This window comes from Pongo abelii, chromosome 13 (assembly GCF_028885655.2).
Source record: "Pongo abelii isolate AG06213 chromosome 13, NHGRI_mPonAbe1-v2.0_pri, whole genome shotgun sequence".
In the NCBI taxonomy this organism is placed as follows: Eukaryota; Metazoa; Chordata; class Mammalia; order Primates; family Hominidae; genus Pongo; species Pongo abelii.
In genome coordinates this window covers 120,302,439-120,314,356 of record NC_071998.2, presented here as the reverse complement: position 1 = coordinate 120,314,356, position 11,918 = coordinate 120,302,439, and the positions used below count along the sequence as shown (strand labels likewise).

At 52.7% G+C, this 11,918-nt stretch overlaps 1 protein-coding gene across 2 annotated transcripts in view; it reads right to left on the bottom strand.

The window, feature by feature from the left end:
• Positions 1-775: 775 nt before the first annotated feature.
• NUP188 (nucleoporin 188) overlaps positions 776-11,918 on the bottom strand; it is a 55,882-nt gene continuing 44,739 nt past the window's right edge. For both annotated transcript variants that reach the window (XM_002820283.6, XM_054521179.2), the window contains exons 31-44: positions 9,598-9,675; positions 9,203-9,288; positions 8,520-8,665; positions 8,031-8,212; positions 6,052-6,252; positions 5,805-5,897; positions 4,820-4,978; positions 4,341-4,478; positions 2,642-2,716; positions 2,333-2,560; positions 2,087-2,218; positions 1,749-1,822; positions 1,504-1,633; positions 776-1,370 (exon numbers count right to left, since the gene is read on the bottom strand). In XM_002820283.6, the coding sequence (XP_002820329.2) occupies positions 1,194-1,370; positions 1,504-1,633; positions 1,749-1,822; positions 2,087-2,218; positions 2,333-2,560; positions 2,642-2,716; positions 4,341-4,478; positions 4,820-4,978; positions 5,805-5,897; positions 6,052-6,252; positions 8,031-8,212; positions 8,520-8,665; positions 9,203-9,288; positions 9,598-9,675 (1,899 nt within the window). In that variant the 3' untranslated portion in view covers positions 776-1,193. The remainder of the gene's footprint in view (positions 1,371-1,503; positions 1,634-1,748; positions 1,823-2,086; positions 2,219-2,332; positions 2,561-2,641; positions 2,717-4,340; positions 4,479-4,819; positions 4,979-5,804; positions 5,898-6,051; positions 6,253-8,030; positions 8,213-8,519; positions 8,666-9,202; positions 9,289-9,597; positions 9,676-11,918) is intronic.

Genomic DNA, 11,918 nt, shown 5'->3' with positions numbered 1-11,918 from the left:
GGCCTGTGCCTCTCAGAGGGCAGTGCTGTTCCTGGACATAAAGCCGCACAAGGAACGTTTTATTCCTAAGAAAAAGTTTCCTAAATTTGGATTGTGGAGCGGACTGTAGAATGCACCTGACAGTTCAAGCTCAAGACGTGGGTAGCGGTCAGTGCTGTCTGCAGGTCGGGCGTTTTGCCCAGCACGTGCCCCTGTGCCGTGGGTTCTCACGCCGTTCTCGGTGTCCACATTTCACAGATGAGATCAACAAGACAGTCACCTCCTCAAGGGACCACAATTGGCAAGCGGCCAAGCAGGGACTGAAGCCCGGGCAGCCTGATTCTAGAAGCCCTAAGTGGTGGCTGTGTTTTAGATGGCCCCTAGCAGGACCTAGCATTCTGACTTCGGTCCTGAGAAGGCCAACAGCCAGTAGGCCCCACTGCTGGGGCTTCTGAAGAGGGGATCGGGGGATGACAGGGGCACAGGGCTATAAATAGGAAGGCACAGAGCTTCAAGAAAGGCTCACCCAGGGATGAGCTCAGCCCACTGGGCCAACGAAAGCAGGGCCAGGGACAGGACCAGTGCAGGCCAAGGAAGGGAGTATCTGACAGCGCCCACCCAGCCTAACCCTCAGCTCAAGGACAGGAATGAGGAGATGCTGGTGAACTGGCCATCCATCAGTACCTGCCTTCCCCTGAGGCTGCAGCCCCACTCCCAGGCGCCTGGCCAGGGGAGTTTTCTAGGTTCTGAGAGCCAGGTTGTCATCCCTGGGCTTTGAAGTTAAACATCACACAGCTGTCTATAAACAGGATTTTAATATTTGTATAAATAGGCCACAGAATTACCAAAACTGCAAGGACAGAGCATGGAAAACAGGTTTGAAATCCGTGCATAGAGCCCTCTGGTGGGCTGCCGCCTCTCCCCTGGCCGGCCGTGCTGTGGGGAATGCTGGAAGGGAAGGAAAGCTCCTCTAGGGGGCGTCTGCAGCGTGAGGACCTGAGCACAGAAGACTCGGCTCCCCATGCCTGCTGTTGACCTCTTCATCTAGTATAAAAATAACGTCAGTGGGCGGTGGTTGGAGTCTTGGCTACTCCAGGAGGGGGGTGACAGGAGGTGCCCTCCATTGTGTAGGCCTTGGCAGCCGGCAACACCCCTGCCAGCCAGGGTGCAGTGTAGGCTGGTGGAGAGGGGCAGGTGGGCAGCACAGCACTGCCCTATCTTTGCACATGCCGGACAAACGCCTGCACCAGCTGGATCAGAGGCTCCTGACTCTCAGGGCTGGCTTTGGAGAGAGAGGTGGACTTGCCCTGCGGCGAGGGGAGGACACCAGTGGCAGGGGAGCTGGGGGCACCCCGGCGGAAGTAGCGTGAGAGGCTGGAGAGCAGCGTGCTCTACAAGAAAAAAAGTGGCTTGGTGAGGCTCAGCACATCTGGCCACTGTTCTGACCCTTGGGGGTTACCAGGCAGGACCCCACAGGGCTCTGGCCCTATTGGCCCAGCCCTTCCTATCCCTATCCATCCGTACCAACTCAGAGCTGAGCTCCTGCTTCATCCGCTGTTTGTCCCGGGGGTGCACAGCCGGGTCCCTAAGGTACCGCATTGCCTGAGAGATGAGCAGGTAGAAGCAGTTTTCCATGGTAAACATCAGAAGGGACCTGGGAGGAGACACAGGTTTTTGGCACTGCTGCAGAGGGCCAGGCTGGCCAAGCCTGAGAATAGTGGGCCCATGACTGCCCCAGCCCCTTATCAAATCCCAGAAAGAGCGCTTACTTTAACGTCCTGGTCCCTTCTGCCTGTGTGCTGAGCCCCACTGCCTGGGTGAGGGGCTCCTTCTTCTTGTCCAGCTGAAGAGAAGCAAGGGTAAAAAACTAAGACAACAGGAACAGCTCCCACTTACTGAGAGCTTCCTACCTGCATGTCCTGCACTAAGCAAATTTAATCAGTTACCTCATTTAATCCTCACAGTAATTCTCAGAGGTGCGGTCATGTTCAGTTTACAGAGAGGAGCAGGCTCAGGAGGCTAGGTACCATGCCCAAGGTCGGCTGGGAAGTGGGAGGCTGGGGGAGGAGCCGGGGGGAGAGGACAGTGTCTGACAGAACCAACTTACCTCTCCAAGCATGTTGAGGGCCACATTCACTGTGGCCAGAAGGGTCCCAAAGGAGGGGGCCACTTCGGAGTCAAAGGTGGGAGTGGTAAAGCTCAGGGCAAACAGGAAGTTGTATTCAGCAAGGTCCAGGGACTGCGAGAAAAGACAAGAGCCATCCAGGACCCAGTTAAGGCCCCAGGTAGCTCTTGGTACACAGCAGAGCAGAGCCTTTAGGGGAGGTGGTGCTGAACAGATGATGGCCAGTACCTGATCCAGCAGGATCTGGCAGACATCTGGGGTGAAGTGGCGTAGGGCTGCCAGCGTCCTGCTGAGGATCTTGAGAAGGCCATACTGGACTGTGTGCAAGGCCCGCTGCTCTGATGCCTCTGTGTCAGCAGCGGGCTGCTTGGAGGAGGAGGGGGCAGCAGAAGCAGCAGACGGTGGCCTCTGGACTCGCTGGGCAACGGCCGAGGGGAGGCCATCCCCATTTTTGTTCTAAGGAGAGTCAAGAAATGAAGGTGGAGCTCGGGAAGCCAGCGTGAGGTATTCCAGGCCCTCATGGCATAGGACGCTTACCTGTAAGTAATGCTGCAGCATCTTTCGACTGTGCAGGAGGGAGGTGCATGCCTGGCACAAGTAACCCAGGTTGACCTGGGAGAGACACAGGAGAGATGAGGGGATTCTCTTGTCAGCAGCCCAGTCACCCAACTAGACCAAACCAATAGCCCTCCATGTAACACCCACGCGCTTCTCTCACTCACTGCTGCTCTTCTCTCCTTCCCTCGTGCTCCCCTGGCCACTTTCCAGCTTAAAGCCCTTATAGCCACTAAGTACTCAGGGCTACAAACTTGGGGCCAGCAGGGCTCAGGACTGGACTGTCTCCTTGAGACCCAGCTAGGTGCCTGGTATATTGTAAGGTCCTAAAATAAAGAAGATGAGGCCGGGCGCGGTGGCTCATGCCTGTAATCCCAGCACTTTTGAGGTCGAGGCAGGTGGATCACAAGGTCAGGAGATCGAGACCATCCTGGCTAACACAGTGAAACCCCATCTCTACTAAAAATACAAAAAATTAGCCAGGCGTGGTGGCGGGCGCCTGTAGTCCCAGCTGCTCGGGAGGCTGAGGCAGGAGAATGGTGTGAACCCGGGAGGCGGAGCTTACAGTGAGCCGAGATCACGCCACTGCACTCCAGCCTGCGCGACAGAGCAAAACTCTGTCTCAAAATGAATAAATAAATAAAATAAAGAAGATGAGGATTATGGCTGATTCCATTTTATAGGAAAAGAATAAAAGGTTACAAATAACTGAAGTGACTTGGCCAAGGTCATACAACCAGCAGATAAGAGAAGCCTGCTTGGCTCTGGAGCCTGTGTTCTTTCCTCACCCCTTCTCCAGCTGGTTCCCACCTCCAGTTGTGTGTGTTTTTTTGGTTTTGTTTAGTTTTTTTTTTTTTTTTTTTTTGAGACGGAGTCTCGCTTTGTCGCCAGGCTGGAGTGCAGTGGCATGACCTCGGCTCACTGCAACCTCCACCTCCTGGGTTCAAGCGATTCTCAGCCTCCCGATCCTGAGTAGCTGGGAATACAGGCGCATGCCACCACACCCAGCTAATTTTTGTATTTTTAGTAGAGATGGGGTTTCACCATGTTGGCCAGGCTTGTCTCGAGCTCCTGACCTTATGATCCGCCCACCTTGAACTCCCAAAGTGCTGGGGATTACAGGCGTGAGCCTATTGCACCCGGCCATTTTTTTTTTTCTCTTTTTTTGGGACGGAGTCTTGCTCTGTCACCCAGGCTGGAGTGTAATGGTTCGATCTTGGCTCACTGCAACCTCTGCCTCCCAGGTTCAAGCGATTCTCCCACCTCAGCCTCCCAAGTAGCTAGGATTACAGTCACGTGCCACCACGCCCAGCTAATTTTTGTATTTTTAGTAGAGACAGGGTTTCACCATGTTGGCCAGGCTGATCTCGAACTCCTGACTGCCTCCCAAAGTGCTAGGATTACAGGCGTGAGCCACCACGCCCAGCCCCAGGTGTATTCTTAAGGGATCTGAACCAAGATCTAACTGATAAAAGTCCAAGTTCTTAACCTACATGGCTGCCCTTGACTATGGAAGGAAACATTTAGCCAGAGTAAGCACATGACAGCAAACCCTCTGCTCCCCAAGGGAAAAGCCCCCGTTTAGGAACATCCTGCAATTCACTAGGGGTGCCCCAGCGAGAGCTCACAGCCTGTCTCCAAGCATTACCCCAGACTCTAAGACACCATCTGGGGCCCCCACCTGGATGTCACGCATGAGCTGAGGCAGGTGGAAGTGCCACTCCTTCATGAAGTTAGAGAGCTGCAGAATAAAACCCACGGTGTGGTCCGCCTCCTCCAGGCAGGCCAGACTCTGCACTGTCCTCACTGCGTTGAGGCACTGGGAGGAAAGCAGACATCAGGGATAGATGGGGATGGCTGAGGGACCTGACATACCCACACCTACCCTCCTGTGGAGAGGAAACGTCCCGGGCCCCCAAATGCTGAGGTGGCAAATAAATGGCTTAGTGGTACAACCAGGATTCTGACCCGAGACCGTTCCCATCCCCCAGCAGACTGGCTGGCCAGTGAGCCAGCAGAGTACTTAGAGCATCTCAGAAATGAAGGCATCGACAACCCTCCGCTACTGAGGCCCAGGCTCCACACCCACCTGCCCCATGAATGGCCCAGAACCCTTTTTACCCTGAAACTCCCACCCCTGCGATGCAGGCAGCCCCTCACCTGTAAGGTCCGCTCCTGGTGGACACCCACGAAGTCCAGGGCCTCAGTCAAGAAGTTGTAGCGCAGAGTTTTGAGCAGCCGCTCCATCAAGGACATGCACAGGCGGTAGACTCCTGGCCAAGAGGGGGCATCCAGGGACTTCCGAGAGGCACTAGGTGTCTAAGACACAAACAGCAGACAAGCTCAGGAACCCTGCTGAGAGGCAGGACCTCCTTGTAGTACAGCAAATAAGGCAGCCCAGCTGCGCTGAAAGGAAAAGATCTCCCAGAATAGACACAGCCACTGCCTGGCCACCCGGGCCAGAAAGGGGCCAAGGCCAGCAGATTCAAGGAAAGAGCACCAGGCTGAGACACAAGACCCAGGGTTCCAGACTCAGGTCTGCCACTGATGAGCTATGCGAACCTGGACATATCACTGCCCTGCTCTGGCCCCTACATGCTTCCTCTAAGGGGTAGCTGGGCTAGATGACCAAATACTTCACGACTCTCATGAGAGAGAGAGGTTCAGGTGAAGACTACTCTTTTGAAGTTAGGAGAGATCTGTTAAACTAGAAATAACCAAGGGACACAGAGGGCAGGGTGCTGAGGCCCCATCAAGCCCCCAAACCACCCACTTCCCTTCTCCCAGTCCTGGTCTGGTGGTGCAGGGGTAGAGAAGTCACAATGACACACTGTCTTTGGGAATGACAGGAGAGGACAGCTGCCTTGGCTAGAGGCCTGGTCCAGGGATGTGTTATCAATCTGGTTTAGTCTTCCTCACACCTGCAACGGGAAGAATCCATCCCATCTCCCAGAGGTAGTGCACAAAGGCCAGGCGGTGCCTTTTAGTGGTGAGTGTTTCTTTTGCTAGAGATCCGCCTGGGGGCAGGGAAGATTCTTCGCAACTAAGAGGAAAGCAACTTCCGGGGAAAGGTAGGGGAGGACACTTTTCAACTGGAACTGTAGGTTGGCCAGGCTGGGCCTCCTGGCAAGCTCCTGACACTCACCTGTGCTGTGCCGTTGGTGCTCAGCTGGTACACACTCAGAAGGGGCAAACAAATGCTCTGGGTGATGCCAGCTCCAGCCACTGCTGTGGCTCCCTGGGAGGAGGGAAAGACAGGGAATGAGATGGAGCCTGCCCCTGCCCTGCCCAGAGTAGGTAGGGCTCTCAGGCTAGATCACAGCTTCTGGGATTGTCAGAACCCACCCAGGCAAGCAAGGACGCTGCCTCCTGCCTTCGGGCTGGCCTCCTACCTGCTGAGTGCGAGCCAGGGTGAGAAGCAGATGCAGTGTGGCCTCAGTGAAATGCAGGTTCTGCTTCATGCGAAGGCTCACCTCTAGAGTGGTGAGGAGGGTGGGTAGGATGGGGAGCCTGCGGGTTACCTGCAGCCAGGAGTCACCATCCTCGTCTACCTCACACAGCTCCTTGGCCAGGTGCAGGCCCAGGACACACACCTGCTGGGGCCCAGGGGCAAAGATGAGTAAAAGGGGGAAGAAGAAGAGGAGGAGGAAGAGGATGACAGGCAGCTGTGGGCCTGGTTGCCCAAGACCTGCTTGGGTACGCACATTGCTAAGTGAGCTTGAGTAACACAGAATGCACTCTCTCCCATCCTGCCCCTCTCCTATGTCCAGCTCTCAATGAATAGCAGCAACTCCAGCCCATCTAATGACCAACCCTAAACTGACTGGAGCCACCCCCGCCTCTTCCCTCCCACCTCCCACACTGCCACCACCCTTGTCAGTGCCACCTCTTGTCCCATGTTGGACACTCCAACCAACTCTGCCACATGGAGTCTGAGGGACCCCTACGACCCTGCCCGATGCCACCTCTTGCTTTGCTACTGCAACCATCTCCTAAATGGTCCTGCTCCATCCTCTCTAATCTATCCTTGTACCAGTGGCCTTTCAAACTTCTTTTTGGCCATGACCCAGAGTCATAAAGTCTTTTTTTTTTTTTTTTTGAGATGGAGTCTCGCTCTGTCCCCCAGGCTGGAGTGCAATGGCGCGATCTTGGCTCACTGCAACCTCCGTTCCCGAGTTCATGCCATCCCCCTGCCTCAGCCTCGCAAGTAGCTGGGACTACAGGTGCCCACCACCATGCCCAGCTAATTTTTTGTATTTTTCATAGAGACAGGGTTTCACCGTGTTAGCCAGGATGGTCTCGATCTCCTGACCTCGTGATCTGCCCACCTCGGCCTCCCAAAGTGCTGGGATTACAGGCTTGAGCCACTGCACCTGGCTCATAAAGACTTTTTAAGACTGTACCCTCATGTACACGTTTACAGTTTTTCACTAATAATACCTACCCTAACATCACACAAAGCACAGTGATATTTTCTTAAACATTTTATTCTACTTTATTTTAAAAGAATGCTGGTTGTCGCCAGGCATGGTGGCTCACGCCTGTAATCCCAGCACTTTGGGAGATCAAGGTGGGCGGATTACGAGGTCAGGAGATCGAGACCATCCTGGCTAACATGGTGAAATGCCATCTCTATGAAAAATACAAAAAGTTAGCCAGGCGTGGTGGCGGGCACCTGTAGTCCCAGCTACTCGGGAGGCTGAGGCAGGAGAATGGCGTGAATCCGGGAGGCGGAGCTTGCAGTGAGCCAAGATCGCGCCATTGCACTCCAGCCTGGGCGACAGAGCAAGACTGTCTCAAAAAAAAAAAAAAAAAAAAAAAAAAAAAAAAACTGGTTGTAACAAAATGTGCTAATTTCAAGATTCTCTCTAATAGGTCATGATCCCATAATTTGAAAAATACTATTCAATACTGCATCCAGAGTGATCTTTCTTGGGCATGCCTGTAATCCCAACACTTTGGGAGGCTGAGCTGGGAGGATGGCTTGAGGCCTGGAGTTTAAGTCCAGAGTGATCTTTCTAGAGTAAAAATCAGATCAATTTTTTCCCCTGCTTAAAAGCCTTACATCATTTCCTATTTCACTTCGGATCCTGCATTTGCCCGCCACTACAATCCCTAAGTCATTGCTGAAAAGGCACCTAAGTCCCAGATCCGGTTAGAAGTGAGACTAGGCTCTCCCTGCACTTCTCTCATGCAGTGCAATGGGCTGCTTCTGCTCTTCTGCAGTGTCTCATCTATTAACCTTTCCCACCAGGTCGTGAACTCCAGAAGTGCAGTGACTATCTGTCTTGCTCACTAGTTATCCCCAGAGTCAGGCACAGAGCTGGCGGGCAGCGGAAAGGACGGATGGCCTTCTAGGGCACTCTCTCACCCCATCACGCTGGTCCCTGTGCCGGGACCGAGAACAGTCGTCAGTCTCCATGCTGTCCTTGTCCTCTGTGGCACTGCCTAATGCCAGACTGTGGCGGGTCTGGTCGAAGAGTGCAATCACTTCCTCTTGGAGGGTCTCACAGACATTCAGCACCAGCTGGGAGTACTGGGGGATGTCACTTACTGCAGAATAGACAGGGAGGGACGCTGTCATGCTCACCAGGCCAACTCTCACTGTATACCAAGGTTTCCTTCCTAGGAAGGGGCTGGGGATGTAGTAGGGAGCTAAGAGGGACAGCATATGTCCAGTGGGAGAGGAGGGAGAGACATATGAGGGGAAAAAAATAGCTTTCTTGGGGTAAGAATTCCAAGACTGGAAACTCAAAAGTCCCAGAAGAAACGTGTGGCCCTAAGCTGAAGGAAGCCCCGCCTGGCTGTCAGCAGGAGTGGGCAGACTGCAGCTGCTGCTCCCCCTGCCTCTGCCCCTCACCTCTCATCTCCTTCATTTGCAACACTGTGATGAATGCTGAGAACACCTTGGCCTTGGTCTTCTCCATGAGTTGCTGGTCGGCCTGCAGCACTCCCTCCAGGATCTCCGTCAAGGGTCCAAGGATTTCATCCACAGAACCTAACTCTCTAGAAAGAATACTGAGTGGGCCAGGTGTGGTGGCTCATGCCTGTAATCCTAGCACTTTGGGAGGCCAAGGCGGGTGGATCACCTGAGGTCAGGAGTTCGAGACCAGCCTGGCCAACATGGTGAAACCCTGTCTCTACTAAAAATACAAAAATTAGGCATGGTAGCGTGCGCCTGTAATCACAGCTACTAGGGAGGTTGAGGCAGAAGAATCACTTGAACGTGGGAGGCGGAGGTTGCAGTGAGCCGAGATCGTGCCACTGCACTCCAGCCTGGGCGACAGAGTGAGACTCCATCTCAAAAATAAGAAAAAAAAAAAGAATACGGGGTGGGGAGGGAGACAAAATACCTCATAAAAGGCCACACACTGCCCCTGCTCCATCTCAGTCTGCCTCACCTCCTATCTGCTATGTCACTCCCATTCCTCAAGATGGAAAACCAGCCCAGCTTCCACCCACTATTTCTCCCTTTCAGGAAGGCAAGCAGGCACTGACAAGAAGGCTCTGGCCTTGGGCTTGCCTCTCCTGGCACAGCCTCACCTCTTCCACTGCCGGAGGAGGATAAGCAGCAGAGTGCACTTCATGGAGCCAAGGCGAAGGCAGTTCACTGAGGATGGAACTAGGAGCTGAGAGGAGACAGCACACCAGTCATAAGTCATTGGAAAGATTCGCATGCCATCCACAGGGCACCTCTGGCCTCATTGCCTTTCTTCCCCAGCAGTGAGCTCACAGGAGTGGAGTGGAGGGGGAGAAGCCAGGATTGGCATGGCAGCAGCAGAGCTCTGCTGGCCCACTACAGCCTCAGGCCTCCCAGGCCAGCGTGAGCCCTGTGACCTGACCATTTGTGCGGCTGGCTGGCAGACTCATGACCTCTGCTATTTGACTTCAAAGACAACCTCCCTGGGAGAAATGTGAAATCTCCCAGACACACTTACTAAGGCTTTGGTTCCATCAAGCACGTCAAGAAAGAGCTGGCGACGCACCACAGAGTCAGTCAGGTGCATTATATCTGCCTGCAAAGGAACAGAAAAAGGTTTCAGCTGGGAAAATTTTCCAGATTTTAGAGGCCAAGAAACATGGGGTCCTTTGCTAGGCAATTAGTCATTGGTAAAACAGTCTCCCTGATTTAAAATAGGGCTTATATAGACCGGGCGCGGTGGCTCATGCCTGTAATCCTGACACTTTGGGAGGCTGAGGTGGGCGGATCATGAGGTCAGATCAAGACCATCCTGGCCAACATGGTGGAACCCTGTCTCTACTAAAAATACAAAAATTAGCCAGGTGTGGTGGCGCGCACCTGTAGTCCCAGCTACTTGGAAGGCTGAGGCAGGAGAATTGCTTGAACCCAGGAAGCGGAGGTTGCAGTAAGCCGAGATCGCACCACTGCACTCCAGCCTGGTGACAGAGCGAGACTCTGTCTTAAATAAATAAATAAAATAAAATGGGGCTTATAGTCTGGGCAACATGATGAGACCCTATCTCAACAACAACAAGAAATGTTTAATTAGCTGGGTATGGTGGTGCATGCCTGTAGTCCTAGCTACTTGGGAGGCTGAGGTGGGAAGATCACATGAGCCCTGGAAGTTGAGGCTGCAGTGAGCCATGATCGCACCACTGCACTCCAACCTGGACAACATAATGAGATCGTGTCCCCTAAAGAATAAAGTAAAATAGGGCTTGAAGGCCCTGCTGTTCTTCTGTCGACCCTTAGATATGGTCAGAATCAAGCCCAGGTTCACCTCCTCTTTGAGACTCTGTCCTCCCTCTGCTTAGAATCCTTGAAAGGCTTCCCAGTGCCCGGGAAACGCAAACCAAGCTCTTCAACATGGTACAAAGACCCCAAAGGATCTGGTCCAACTGACTGTAGTATCAGTCCCATCTGTGCTCACTCCAGTCCAACGCTGCTTGCCTCTTTCGTGAACATATCAAGCTCTTTTCCACTGCTGGAACTTTGCACTTCCAAGTCCATCTGCCTAGACTTCTCTCCTCCACGGGCTCCACCTGGAAGGCTTCTTCACACATTCAGCTCTCAGATGGGACATCACCACTCAGAGAAGGCCACCCTGACTACTTCTATCTCATGTGTTCATTACCACAGCACTTTAATTATTTCCTTCACTGCAAATTATCACTATCTGAAACCATATTTTTTATTGGTGAATTAGTTTATAATTTACCTCCTCCATCATAGGACACTCTCTATGCGATCAAAGATCTTATCTGCCTTATTCACTGCTGTATCCCAATGCCTGGAAGCATTCCACTAATGCCATTAATAAATGGGTGACCAACATCCTGGACTTAGGTTTCTTTCTCTTTTTTTTTTTCTTTTCTTTTGTATAGGTAGACAGGTGAGACAGAGAGTCAGATAGGTTTCCTTTGGGGAAAGAGGACGGTGCGATTTTCAGAGCTACAATTCAAGAACTGCTGCCTAACTAGGGCCTAAAAGGCAGGTGACATAAAGGTTATACCCTGGGGAATCAACCATTCTCAAAGACAGGTGAGCCTTTAAGTGTGTATAGAGTCTTAAGGGTCCAAAACCACTATGCCACAGCAAGAGTAGCCACAAACCTGCCCCTCCTAGGCTCAAAGCTCCAAGCATATGGGCAGTCTGGCACTAGGCAACAAATCTCACAGATGTAGGAGGTGCTTGGAACAAGTAGGCATCTATCAAGCTGAAGTTGTTCATGAAGTCAAAAGATTAATCTGGGCCAAGCGTGGTGGCTCACACCTGTAATCCCAGCACTTTGGGAGGCTGAGGTGGGTGGATCACCTCAGGTCAGGAGTTCGAGACCAGCCTGATCAACAAGATGAAACCCCATCTCTACGAAAAATACAAAAATTAGCTGGGTGTGGTGGCGGGCACCTATAATCCCAGCTACCTGGGAGGCTGAGACAGGAGAATTGCTTGAACCCGGGAGGCGGAGGTTGCAGTAAGCCAAGATCGCACCACTGCATTCCAGCCTGGGTGACGGAGCAAGACTCCGTCTCAAGAAAAAAAAAAAAATTAATTTCGATACCCCAAGGAAGAACACTTCAATACCAAGTCCTTATGATACAGCGTGATGGTGTCAAACCACAAAAAAGCCAAGAACAATGCGTTACTTCCAGATGTTATCTCTCTCTCTCTCAAAACCAACTCCCAGTAGAGTACAGAGACAATGGCCTCTGTTCTTTTTCTAAGACCAGGAAATGCAGTTTCTAGAACCAATGACAAACTGCTTTTTAGAGAGGGTGCTGCTACAGCTGTCACAGC